This window comes from Astyanax mexicanus, chromosome 2 (assembly GCF_023375975.1).
Source record: "Astyanax mexicanus isolate ESR-SI-001 chromosome 2, AstMex3_surface, whole genome shotgun sequence".
In the NCBI taxonomy this organism is placed as follows: domain Eukaryota; kingdom Metazoa; phylum Chordata; class Actinopteri; order Characiformes; family Acestrorhamphidae; genus Astyanax; species Astyanax mexicanus.
The window spans coordinates 10,207,951-10,220,273 of record NC_064409.1 but is presented as its reverse complement, the minus strand read 5'-3'; the positions used below and the strand labels follow the sequence as shown (position 1 = coordinate 10,220,273).

The following is a 12,323-nucleotide window of genomic DNA, read 5'->3' as shown; positions in this document are numbered from 1 at the left end:
CATCACACGTTACCGTATAAGGGTAGGACTCTGGCTCTAATTGTGGACTCGTTTTCTGTGTTTGGTGCGACTGAGCGAGCGTTCAGCTGGGATTCAGCACCCCTCCCCCAGCCCCCGTAATCTGACCCTTGGCACTCCTTCTGCTTTTATGACTTAGCATCTTAATTGGCTTTTTAATTGCCTTCTCATTATTCAGGAGCAGGGAACTGCATTAATCCTGTGCATCTTAATTGCGTCTCCGCTTTTTGCTCTTCGCCGTGCCGGAGCTGCGTGGAGCATGCGGGAAACGAAGCGAGAGGGGCGTGCTCCCTCTGTTCTTCACATTAACTCAGACTCGCCATCTAATGTAATATTGAAATCAGAGCAGCATGCTCCCCTCCTCTTTACTGACTCGCATGCAGATTTCACTGTGAATAGTGATTATATAATGACTTGAGCCTAATTTATACTTCTGCGTAGGCCTGTCACGTTTTGCAAACGATATGTTGTAACAGAAATTATTGCGATAAACGATATTGGTGGCATTTTATATAATATAATGATAAAATGATGAAATTGATAAAATCATAACAAAGAAATAACACCCCTTTAAAAACAATAAATATATATATATATATATATATATATATATATATGTACGTACATTGCGAAGTGCGGAGGCAGGGGAACCGTGGGTCCACCGCACACACCATGACTGCCCCAGCTGGCCCGCATTGGACCGGTGTTGTGTCGAGTTATGCTACCCTGTCAAACTGTGCTACCCTAGTGTATGTTTAACTGCAAAAATTCAAACTATTATAACATGCTGTATGCAGTAGAAGTGTCTGTATGATTAAAAAGTAAAAATTCAACTGGATCCAACTGGACCTCGGTTACCCACCTAAAAAAAACCCAGTAAAAATAAGTTTTGTACAGAGCCGCTAAGTAGCACATATCGATGGGTAGCACAACTCAGTGGTTCAACACAGAAGTATATATTAGGCTAGATACTAGATACTACTATATTGTAGCCTCACTTATTGGCCATTTTATTAGCAACACCTGCCATGTACAGTCGTGTGAAACAACTAGGACATAGTATAACTTATACTACTAAAGTTATTGCTTACTTTGTGTGGTGTTGCTAATCAAATGAATAGGATAAATCTGCAGTGAAGAATATTGGTTGTCAAATTCTGTAAAAACCGACACCAATAAAACTGAAGCCATAATTCCTGGTATTTGCTAATTTATGAGTATTTTATTGTCTTCAGTAACTGAGTTACTTCAGATGCAGTAAAGTGTCATAGAGAATTTTGTTGAATTTTTTTTTTGTGATATATTAAGTTACACAGAATTGCAATATCATGATAATTTTGTACTGTATTACAGACTTGAGGCAAGTGTATTGAGGCAGCAGCTGGACTGAGTTCAGTGAGAAGGAGCATCATGGCTCCCATCAAAACTCATTTCACCTCTGACTACTCTAAAGTATATCCATGTCTGGTAAAAAAAAAACAACAACAACAAAAAAAAACAATGAAAGTCCTGCCTGCTGTACTGTTTGTAATAGTGATTTTAGCATTGCCCACGGGGGACTAAATGATTTCAAAAATCTAATATTAAATGTGACATATATATATAGTCCAGGTCCGGGGGTATCTCCCTAAAATTAATTTTTGCAACTTGGGATAACTGGGGTGTCTGGTGGTATTACCAAACCTATTCCATACCACCTACTAAGGTGGTTTGGGTGATCAGATTTAACGTATCTGTTTCAAATGCCTCTTGGGTGTTTCTGCACTTGCTTTTTATGTGGATTGGCTTTATCCAGATACACAGCCTGGCCAAAAAATAAGTCACCACCACCACCAAAAAAAAAAAATCATACACATAAGGTCACATATTTGGTTGGAGAGCCTTTAGCTTTGATTGTGTCACGCATTCACTGTGGCTTTGTTTCAATAAGCTTCTGCAATGTCACAAGATTTACTTCAATCCAGTGTTGCTGGATTAATTTTTCACTAAGATCTTGCAGCAGCATTGATGATGGTAGAGTCTGACCACTGCACAAAGCAGCTCTTCTCCATCAAGCACCATCCCAAAGATTCTCAATGAGGTTAAGATCTGGACTCTGTGGTGAACTCTCTCAATCCATGTGTGAAAATGATGATCTCATGCTCCCTAAATCACTCTTTCACAATTCCAGCCCCATGAATCCTGACATTGTCATCTTGGGAAGATCATTAGGGAAGAAAAAAAAAATCCATTGATGGAATAACCTGGTCTATATTCAGTATATTCAGGTAGTCAGCTGACCTCATTCTTTCAGCACATACTGTTACTGAACCTAAACCTGCAGACCAACTGCAGCATCAACCCCACATCATTTACTTATTTGGCCAGGCAGTGTATAATCCTGATACTCAGGATGCATTAAATGACCAGGTGTAAATAGATTCTCAGTGCAGCACAATCACTGTCACATTGTTTTCACACACTGTAAACGATATCCCTTCTTATCACAATACACATCATCTAGGTGATGAAGAAGCAGAAGAAGTAACTGATATAATTATTTGAGACTAGCTGTCATATTTAATGTACATTTCTATTGCTTTCATAGAAATGATGACAGAGCGTTGGCTCTGATGAGCCTTTATATAACCTTGTAATTCTGTAATAATGTGACCACTTTAGGGAGATGAATGTTTTATTAGAGCTTTACTGCAGCTGTAGGAGTGCTATATCACATTTAAACACCACATTAAAAGCTTTCCAGAGTTTATTGGGTACAGGACTATAAAAGTCTCTCAATGTAAAGCATTGTATATTTGGTTTACACACAGATTTAAAGGCGCTTCTCCTTTTAGGGAATAAAATCGTTTAGCCTGTGTTCACATTACAAGTCACGGTCCAGTTCTGTTTTTTTTTTTATTTATTTTTTTGCTTAGATCGGATTTGGCTGTATGATAATGAATCTATTCCTGAAAAAGCGCACCTGCACACAATGATATGTTTATGTACATCGACTCTTAACGTCACAGCTGTTCCTCTCCTCCGTTGTTGTTTTGCCAGGCTACTGTTTTTTTTTTTTCATTTTTACCTTTCATTTATTTTATTTATATCGCCATTTATCTATTTATTTATTTATTCACATCTTTTGGCCTTTTACCTTTTATTTTTATTGCCCTTTTATTTATTTGTATTTCTGTTTTTCCCTTCAACCTTTTTATTTATTTATTTTATTTTGTCCTTTTATTCATGTAATTTTTTTATTTATTTTACGTTTTATTTTATTTCTACTGTTTACTTTCTTTACAATCTTTATCTTTTTATATTATATATTATATATTTTTAGCTTCTTAATTTTTCTTAATCTTCTATTACTTTTAATTGTGTTTTATACTAATTATGTCCACTTATTCTTTTATTCTGAATTATTTTAGTTCTTCCTAACTAATCTGAACTGTTTGCTTTTTTTATAATTCTCTTGCATTTATTTTTTTATTGTTTTGTTTATGAAGTTTCTTATTTTAGCTTAACCTGACTAAATAATTTATGTTAATGTATTACCCTTAATGTATTTCTGAAAGAAAATAAAGATTGATTGATTGATTGACATCCAGCAATAAACTTAAAGCTCCACTAGGCAGGATGGAGATTTTGTGCTCGCGGGCTCCCCCTACAGTTGTAGAGTGTAATAAATGTTTCAGGCGGATTAGTTTCTCTTTCTCGTTTTCTGGCTTTCACAGACATATTCGGTCTCTTTCCAACTTCTGCCAGAGTGTCTGTATGTAAGTTTGTAAAGAATGAACCAGTAGTCCTTGTAGAACTGTTAGAACTAAAGGTCGGAAAGCAGGTCGCAGTTCTCGCGAGCGTTGGTCGCGGCCTGGTTTAAACTCAGAGGAGCTCCGGCACAGACAAGAGAGCACCGCTATTCCTCCTATTACACCTCAATGCAGCGCTGCAGTGAATTTTAAGCTGTAATTTTACTTCTTTAAAAAGATCAAAAATCAAGGAAATCCTACCTAGTGGGGCTTTAAATAAAGCTTTCTGTCAGCCGCCCTAAAAGTGAACATTGCCCAGCCTCCAAAATTCTACACAATCCTGTCATCCCGAAACCATCCAAAATAGTATTTATCTTGTCCCGTGTGCTATTTATTATTTGCTCTGCATCCATAAACTTTGCTGTCTGATCAAGTACAACTATGTGATTAAAGAACAACAACAACCAGGTCCCATAATTCTTCATAAAAAACTCTCATTGTGTCAGAATTTCTAACCTTATGTGCTCCTGTATGAACCTTCAGTATGTTTCTTTTTATTCAGGCATGAAAGAAACGTTGGAAGCGTTTTCAGCAGCGTTTCAAGCTCAAGGACGCCTCAACCACAGCGTATTAATTCTGTCTTTAGATTGGTCCCTGGTCCTGGCACTGCATGCCATAACAGCTATGATGAGTAGCTGAGTGCAGTGCACTTAATACAGTGGTGAAGAAGAGAAAGGTACACTAGCGTGGCCTCTCTGAGCTGCATAAAAGAGCGAGATGTGCTCCGCTCTGTGAAATTAGCTGTGGCACACGCCTACGTCAGTCACCTCTCTCTGATGCGTAATTAAAATGCTTGAGCGAGCGACAGGCGAAACATGACTCAAAAACAGTTTGAATGTGAACGGGACAGGATATCTGAATGCTTTTAACAACCTTACCGAGGTGAGACTTTACACCATTCTGTGTCTAAATGTTCTCTTTCTAAATATATTCAGATTGTTGTCACTATAAATGGTGCAGCAATTTTTAAATGCACTGAGACAATGTGTGTTTTGTCTTATCTGGCCACCATAGTTACACTGGAGATACTGTTACAATGCTTATATCATTGTTTACAAAATATTATACAGTAAGGGCTCTGTAGACCATCTTACACCCTGCACAAGGTGCGTCATGATGCTCATTGCTACCTTAAACCCCACCAACAGGCTATTTTTACGTTTTGTGCCTGTGCTACTAAAATAGCAAAGATGTTTGTAAATATATACACACTGATGTGTGTGGTGGGCTGGAAATAATTCTGGTGTATTGCTATCCTGGCACCGGAAAACACAGGTGTGCCACTGACTGATTAAAACCCTGACAACAGTCAACTGTCAGACATTCATTGTTACCTTGGCAATGCAGTGCTGCACGTGCTCAACACACATGCACTCACAAGGATGCGCAGTAGTGCACAAAATGCAACTTTTGCATCAACAGAATATAACATTAAAAAACATTGCTGTTTCCGTACAAAAATAGCTGCTCACAGATTTTACAGCATGAACGAGCAGGTCAGTCTCCACTGCTGAAAAGTGCAGAGGTGCTACATCCTTTAAATAGCAATACACCAAAATCAGAGTGCACCTGGCTCTTAAAGGGAATGGCAAGTGACACAGTAATTGTTTATTTCACATTATGCCCAAAACACAGCCATGATTAATTAAGAAAATTAGTATATGACTTTTGGACATTTTGAGCAGCACAAGGCGTAATTTTTGCATTCTCACTTCTTTACTTTAAGAGTGAACAAGCGGTGTGTTCATTAGCAACAAAAAGAACTGGTCAGTGTTTAACCTCACTCACAAGATAGCACCTCACAACTTGGAATGTCAGTACAAATGAACAGTACATAGGATACAGTGTAAGAATACAGATAATAGTGCCTTTATTGAGATTTCTTGACACCACTACAAAATAGGAGATTACAATATAGGACACTCCATAGTTCAGGGCTTAAGTTTGAGTGTACGTGTGTTTGTTTGTGTGTGTGTGTTTGTTTGTGTGTGTGTGTGTGTGTGTGTGTCTGCACCAACTCACCGCCCATAAGGAAGAGCAGGCCTGCCACGTATTGCATGAGGCCACGGTCCCAGCAGCAGCCGAGCATGCCGATGATCCAGCCGAACAGGATGATGGCCACGGCCATGCCCATGAAGCCGGCAGTCATCCTCCGCAGGTCTGCAGGAACACACACACACACACACACACACACACACACACACACACAACAGACGGTCAGACTTACTGATGATTAGAGCTCAGGAGCAGACTGATGCACAAAAAGCCAAGAACAAATCAATGAAGCCCCAGGTTCTCCTCACAAGCTGTGAGCTGTTTTTGCTTGTGGGCCAGTTATTAATACATTTAATACACTTTCATTCAGAGAGATTCAGTGGCTCTTTACTGTCAACGTCCTTGTCTGCCAACAAATTCATTACATATATGATGTATATTAATGGATTAACAGGATTTTATTGCGAGACAAAAGACCAGTTGCAACAATATTCCAACAATGCTTGCTTTCTAAAAGACTTCTTCCAGTATTACTGAAAAGACAATTTCACTAGATAAAGATAAAAGCAAAGATGTATTTTACGTATCATAAATATATTTATCCGGACAGGATTCATTTCTCGTTCCTGGGGTAATTTTCTATTTTTTGAGGGGTCCTTTGTGATTTTATTCTCATCTGAAACGCCCATATATGTGTTTTTCTCAGACGTCTCTGAGAAAATTACAAGCTACTGTTTTTTCGCTTTGTGGTCCTCCAGTAATTTAAGTCCAGTCCGGATCCACATGTCTGTCATTTGTTTACTGCCACACACACCGTAATTACACTTTGGGCGTGGGTTTCCATGGAGATCCATGTAACCACAACAGCGAATGGAAATGGAGGAGCTACTGAACACAATGTCATGTAACAGAGAAAGCCAAAAAACTCACTGATCCTCCTGTTTTTTCAATTGCATTCCCGATACAAGAGTTACTGAGTAGAAGTGTGAAATAAAAAAGGGCTAAAGAAACCCTTCTGTAAACCGAGGATACCCTTTCATCCCTGACACTGAGTTTTTCTGTGTTGTGTGGGTGTGTGTCCGACTGCCGGCACAGGCCACATATGTAGGACGGTCAACTCTGTGAGCCAGAGGGCAGGTCACACGGCTTCAGTGTCCGAGTGCTCTTTTTAATCTCACAGTTGAGTTCTCCCAGTATGGAAAAGGTAGCTGTTCCAAAACGCCCGGGACGGCAGCCTAGGCCAGCCGACTGTGAAAAGGTTACAGCAGAGTCCCCGGGGCAAAGATCCGCAGATAGTGGATGGAACCAAGCTGGTAATAGAAAACCATATTCACTCTGCCCTCTCAGGGTGACAGTCTTTGAAATTAATTTGATTTGACTTCTGTATGAAGAGCAATTTGTACGAGATGAAAAGTATGATTAAAGAAGCAGAGCGATGTGACAGATTGTTCTGAAGCTAAAGAGGCAGAGAGATAATTCTTCTACAGCCCCATGCCCACACAAGCCTGGAGAACCACTAAAAGTAAAGAATTGTATAAAAAAGGTCTTAAATTCTGTGGTGTTTACTTGTGACCATCCATTTTACAAAAGCACATTGTGAGTTTCATCGGGCTTGTTGTCCACAGTCAATGCCCTGTAGGACAGTGTGTTCTCTTTATCTTGTAAGTTTTTATCACAGGACACGAGGCTTTATAACTCTTGGTCAATAAGACTGTTTGCTTTTGTTACCTATTCACTTTTGCAGGCAGAAAAGAAACGACTTTACAGGAATGTTCAGTGATTTGTGTAACAGTTGAGAAAGTTCTCATATCACTGCTGTCAAGAAAAAAAATTGTATCTTTGTTTTTGCCTTTTCCACTTTTTGATACAAGATGAATTTGGTAGTTTCTCCTCACATTATATCAAAATGTTCATGATGAATGGAGCAAAAGAAAAGTCCAGTTTGACTCGAGATAAACTCTTCTTACACTGATATTAATTGAAATAAACAACATTTATGTAACCACAACATTTTGTATTAACTAGCAACAGTTTTAAAACGAGCCCCAGGGTGGTATAAACAGTGATGTTCACTGATTGGATTGGTGAGCAGAGTCTCTGTGCCTGAATCCAGTTTCTCTGATTTTGCTATTTATAAATATATGTTTGAGTAAAATGATCATTGTTGTTTTATTCTATAAACTATAGACAACATTTCTCCCAAATTCCAAATAAAAATATTGTCATTTAATGCATTTATTTGCAATAAATGAGAAATGGCTTAAAATAACAAAAAAGATGCAGAGCTTTCAGACCTCAAATAATGCAAGTTCATATTCATAAAGTTTTAAGAGTTCAGAAATCTTATATACTATTTGGTGGAATAACCCTGTTTTTAGTGTGTTTGTGTGGAGGGGGGTGTTTGTATGACTGTATGCCCAGATATGGACTGGAATTTATCCTGGGTCAGCTCCTCAGTGTCTAATGCAATCTTCTAGGTGGACGGTGGTTTCCGGTTGAGAGTATGCTGTGCACTATTGGCTCTATATAAGTGTAACTTCATCTTTTTTTGGGAGATATTTTGCTAGTTAATCATTCATTGCATCATTTTTCCAGACTGAAAATTGTTAACAGAACGAAAAGAAAAACTAATGTGGATTGGACTTGTATTGGAGCGATTTGGTGTTTTCTGAGCTGTTTTGGTGTTTTTTTTTTTCGAGGGACAGCTGGCTCACCTGTTGAGTGAGATTTGATGGTCTTTTCTGTGGTTCAGGCACAGCTGTCCACTGTGCTCTCTGGGGAATTACATATCAGTCCGGAGTGCGTGAAGGGAGAGGAGCTTGTGCAGAGGTTAAAGGGAGGTTACAGACGGCCTGTTATGGAAGCTGCATTCTGGAACCAAACCAAAGCGGCGTCAGCATCTTTCTGATGAACTGCTGTGTAGGTTACAGGCCCGAGGAGGAGAAGAATAAAGCAGGAGGTGGAAAAAATTCAGCCTGGTCTGTCATGATATTGAACCGGAGCCAAAAAGCCTTTGGAGGTCTCCAAAGCCAATCTAATCAGCCAACTGTATTCTTTTTTGTACATTATTATTTTTTTTTATCTTCGTGCTATTAAAGCCAGTAGGCATCTGCCTGTCAGTCTGTCAGTCTGCTTGTCTGCCAGGCTCCTGCCATTCTTTTTTTTTTGGGTTGCCATTCAAGTAAAGTGAATGAAAATGAGATGACAATAGCTGTTCTCTTGTGCATAAATGTTATGCTCAGAACCTCTAAGGCAGAGCTGTGTAATTATGTCTGCGGAAAGATCCGGCAATTAGATCTCGCACGAATATAGCAAGAGAGGAAGTGATAGTGAGTGCGAAGTACGAAGGCAACGAGAGTGAGAGAGATAGAAAATCACGTCCTTCCTGCCGCCATTACTTGAGGCAGGGGCTTGTTTTTTTATTACAGTAATCACTGTCAGATACGTCACGTCAACGAGATGATGAGATGCTGCCGCAGGGTCTTCTATATTGGGTTTGGAACACATTTTGCAAATTGACAGGTGCCTCAAGTCTGACCAAAATCCCTCCGTCCAGAAACTCAATCCTTTAATTGTGCTTTCAATTCAAGCTGATATACTTCCCTGCTTTGATCACTCCAAGCTCTGGTAGGCCTGCATCTACCGAGCCATGCTCAAGTTACAGCTGAATCTTCGCCAGTGGTGCATTCACTTGAGTGGGAGTTTCATCGCCTCGGTGCCACGCAAATCCTCAAGAGCACTTTTGATAGTCGTGCAAGGAATAATTGTCCCTCGGCTTCTTATCCTCTCGTATTCGTAGAACACTGACTAGTTTATTCTGACATTAAGTGTGAAGTCTTGGTAATCTCCTCACTTCCCGTTTATAATCCCCTGTACTTCACTTACGTCAAGTAAAATCTCTATTGTGTGAAGAGCAGAATCACTCGCTTAGGTAGAGAACAGGTAGACTGGTGCAAATCAAACCTAGAGACATTATTATTGCTACTTGTACCAGTTTTATTATTATAAGGCTTTGTGTCTTTTAGGCTTGGCATGAATGGTATTTCTGAACTACATCAATATTCACACATTTCTACTGTTCAGTTTTTCTTGTTGCAGTTTCACTGTGGCATGGTTTTATATCACTCTCTTTAGATGTTGCCTGTTTAAGTTCTCTCAGGCTCTGCATTTCATAAATTGATAGTCGTGCAAGGAATAATTGTCCCTCGGCTTCTTATCCTCTCTTATTCGTAGAACATTGACTACATTTATTCTGACATTAAGTGTGAAGTCTTGGTAATCTCCTCACTTCCCGTTTATAATCCCCTGTACTTCACTTACGTCAAGTAAAATCTCTATTGTGTGAAGAGCATAATCACTGCCCAACCTCTTCACACAACACTCGCTTAGGTAGAGAACAGACATACTGGCACAATCAAACCTTAATACATTACTTATACCCATTTTAAAAAAATACGGTTTTGTGTCTTTTAAGCTTGGCTTGAATGGTATTTCTGAATTACATCAATAATCACACATTTTTACTGTTTATTTTTGCTGATTTGTGGGCATTTTTCTTGCAGTTTGTTGCAGTTTCACTGTAGCATGGCTTTATGCCTGTTTAACTTCTTTCTCTTTGCCTTTTATAAATTCATGCAGTAGTGCATAGGCTCAGCTGGCTGAAATTTAAAAGAGCCAATGTATGTATCACAATTATTGTAAATGTAAAGTATGAATTAAAAATGTTTGATATCTTAAAAAAAAAAAAAGTATGACATATCAAAATGATTTCTGATATATCTGAGCAGCGCTGTGAGAGCTCACTAACTCATGCACTGTCAAGCTAAGAAGTAGTTTAGTAGTTTAGTAGTGTGTGAGTTCACTGTTCACCTCTACTTCGCTGCACCTTGCTCTTTTTCACTATATCTCCAGCCTTGTCATGTCATGTGAGCAGATGAGTAAGAAGCTCTTTCAATATGCTTATCATAACAAATCATGATATTCTGAAATGCCAAACCCAAAACTCGTCTGAAAAACGACTTATTATTGCTCTACCAGAACTGTCTAGTGTGTTTGCACTCCCGGATGGATCAGGGTGGCACATAAATTTCAGCTCCGATTAGTTGGACCGCTGTTTACCCTGCTTGGTGTCATGGAACTGTAAACAGCTCAGCGATAAAAAGACAGTAAATGTCTGTAAAGATGATTCTGCTAAGGTCAAGTTAAATCTCTCTTTTTTTTCTCAGGGAATCCTGGCTTATGATGCTACATAGAGGATGATTATATACAGTATCAGATGATGCTGCAATGGGAAAAGAAGCAGATCAGTTTAGTTTATTCTTAGTTCTCGTTCCCCTCTATATTCTTCTTGTGTCCATGTGGGCATGCCTACATGTGAAAATGTTCCATTTGGTGGCAATTAGCAGCCCCTCTCTGTGAAGCCAAATGAAGGACTACTGTAAGCAGAGGAAGCAGAAGGGTTATGATTGTGTACGAGACTGACTCCTGATGGGGAGATAATGGCTGCACCTGCTCGCTGACACACATTACCATGCCGCCCCCACACCTTTCAGGAGGGAAGCTTAAACTCAGTGTGGAAAAAACTACAATTACACACACATTATTATCTGTCCTGAACAGGTCTGTGACATGAAGGGCTGTCCTGATGCATGAATCCGGTCTGCAGAAGCTAGTCTTTTGTGGACGTCTCTCGGGTCAGCCTTCGCAGACGTGTATCGTTGCAGGATAAAAGCTAACAGCAGGTTCTGTGGAGCCACAAGGGCTGTCCCACTCGCCAGAAGGACATTCAGACAGCATTGTATGAGCCTCCAGCCTTGTGACAACATTACTGGACACAATAGAGGCAGAGTAGAGAAATTCGCTCCTGACATTTTCAACATGATACAGAATAGAGTCCGGTCATTGTCACAGAGAGGCTCTGTTTATGGCAATGAGATGCATTACAGGAAAATTCGCAGGGAGTGCAGGGAGTGCAGAGTGGACCGCTTCAGAATGAGAATGGTGATATTTTGGAGAGTGCCAATTCAAGCCGCTTTCTGTAATGCAGTTTCAGACGGCTTTTTTTTTTACTTTTTGTTGTTGTCTAGCTTGACAGCTTCCGTCTGTTTCTCCTGCATTAGACCAGTAAGCCCTGGCACAGCGTGGATAACGGCTGTGTTCATTTATTTACAGTATCAGCCGCCGACAGGCTGAGCACTGTTTGCGGGTCCTATCTGGCTTGTTAGCCTGCATTGTTTGAGCCTGAGCCACTGTCTTCTTTTAATTATATCGCTGCTCTTGAAGTTGACTCTGCAAATGAAAAGCTGTTGGGGACAAAAGGAAAAATTTGGTTTCTACTGTGCTGATTAACGGTGTGGTTAGATAAGCAGACTCGCTGTATATTTTTTTTTCTCCTCGTGCTACCGCACACAATAAAGGAGCATAATGATGTGTCTCTGTGTCTCTAGGAGCCTTTATAAAATTCCAATATTCAATGTGCTTTAAAGCAACACTATGTAGCTGTAGCAATTTTAACTTAAA

General features: G+C 39.6%; 1 protein-coding gene across 1 annotated transcript in view; it reads right to left on the bottom strand.

Moving 5' to 3' along the window:
- The window catches only part of tmem178bb (transmembrane protein 178Bb), a 151,874-nt gene that overhangs the window by 8,469 nt on the left and 131,082 nt on the right, over nt 1-12,323 (bottom strand). The window contains exon 4 of the mRNA XM_049473320.1: nt 5,832-5,969. Within this exon, the coding sequence (XP_049329277.1) occupies nt 5,832-5,969 (138 nt within the window). The remainder of the gene's footprint in view (nt 1-5,831; nt 5,970-12,323) is intronic.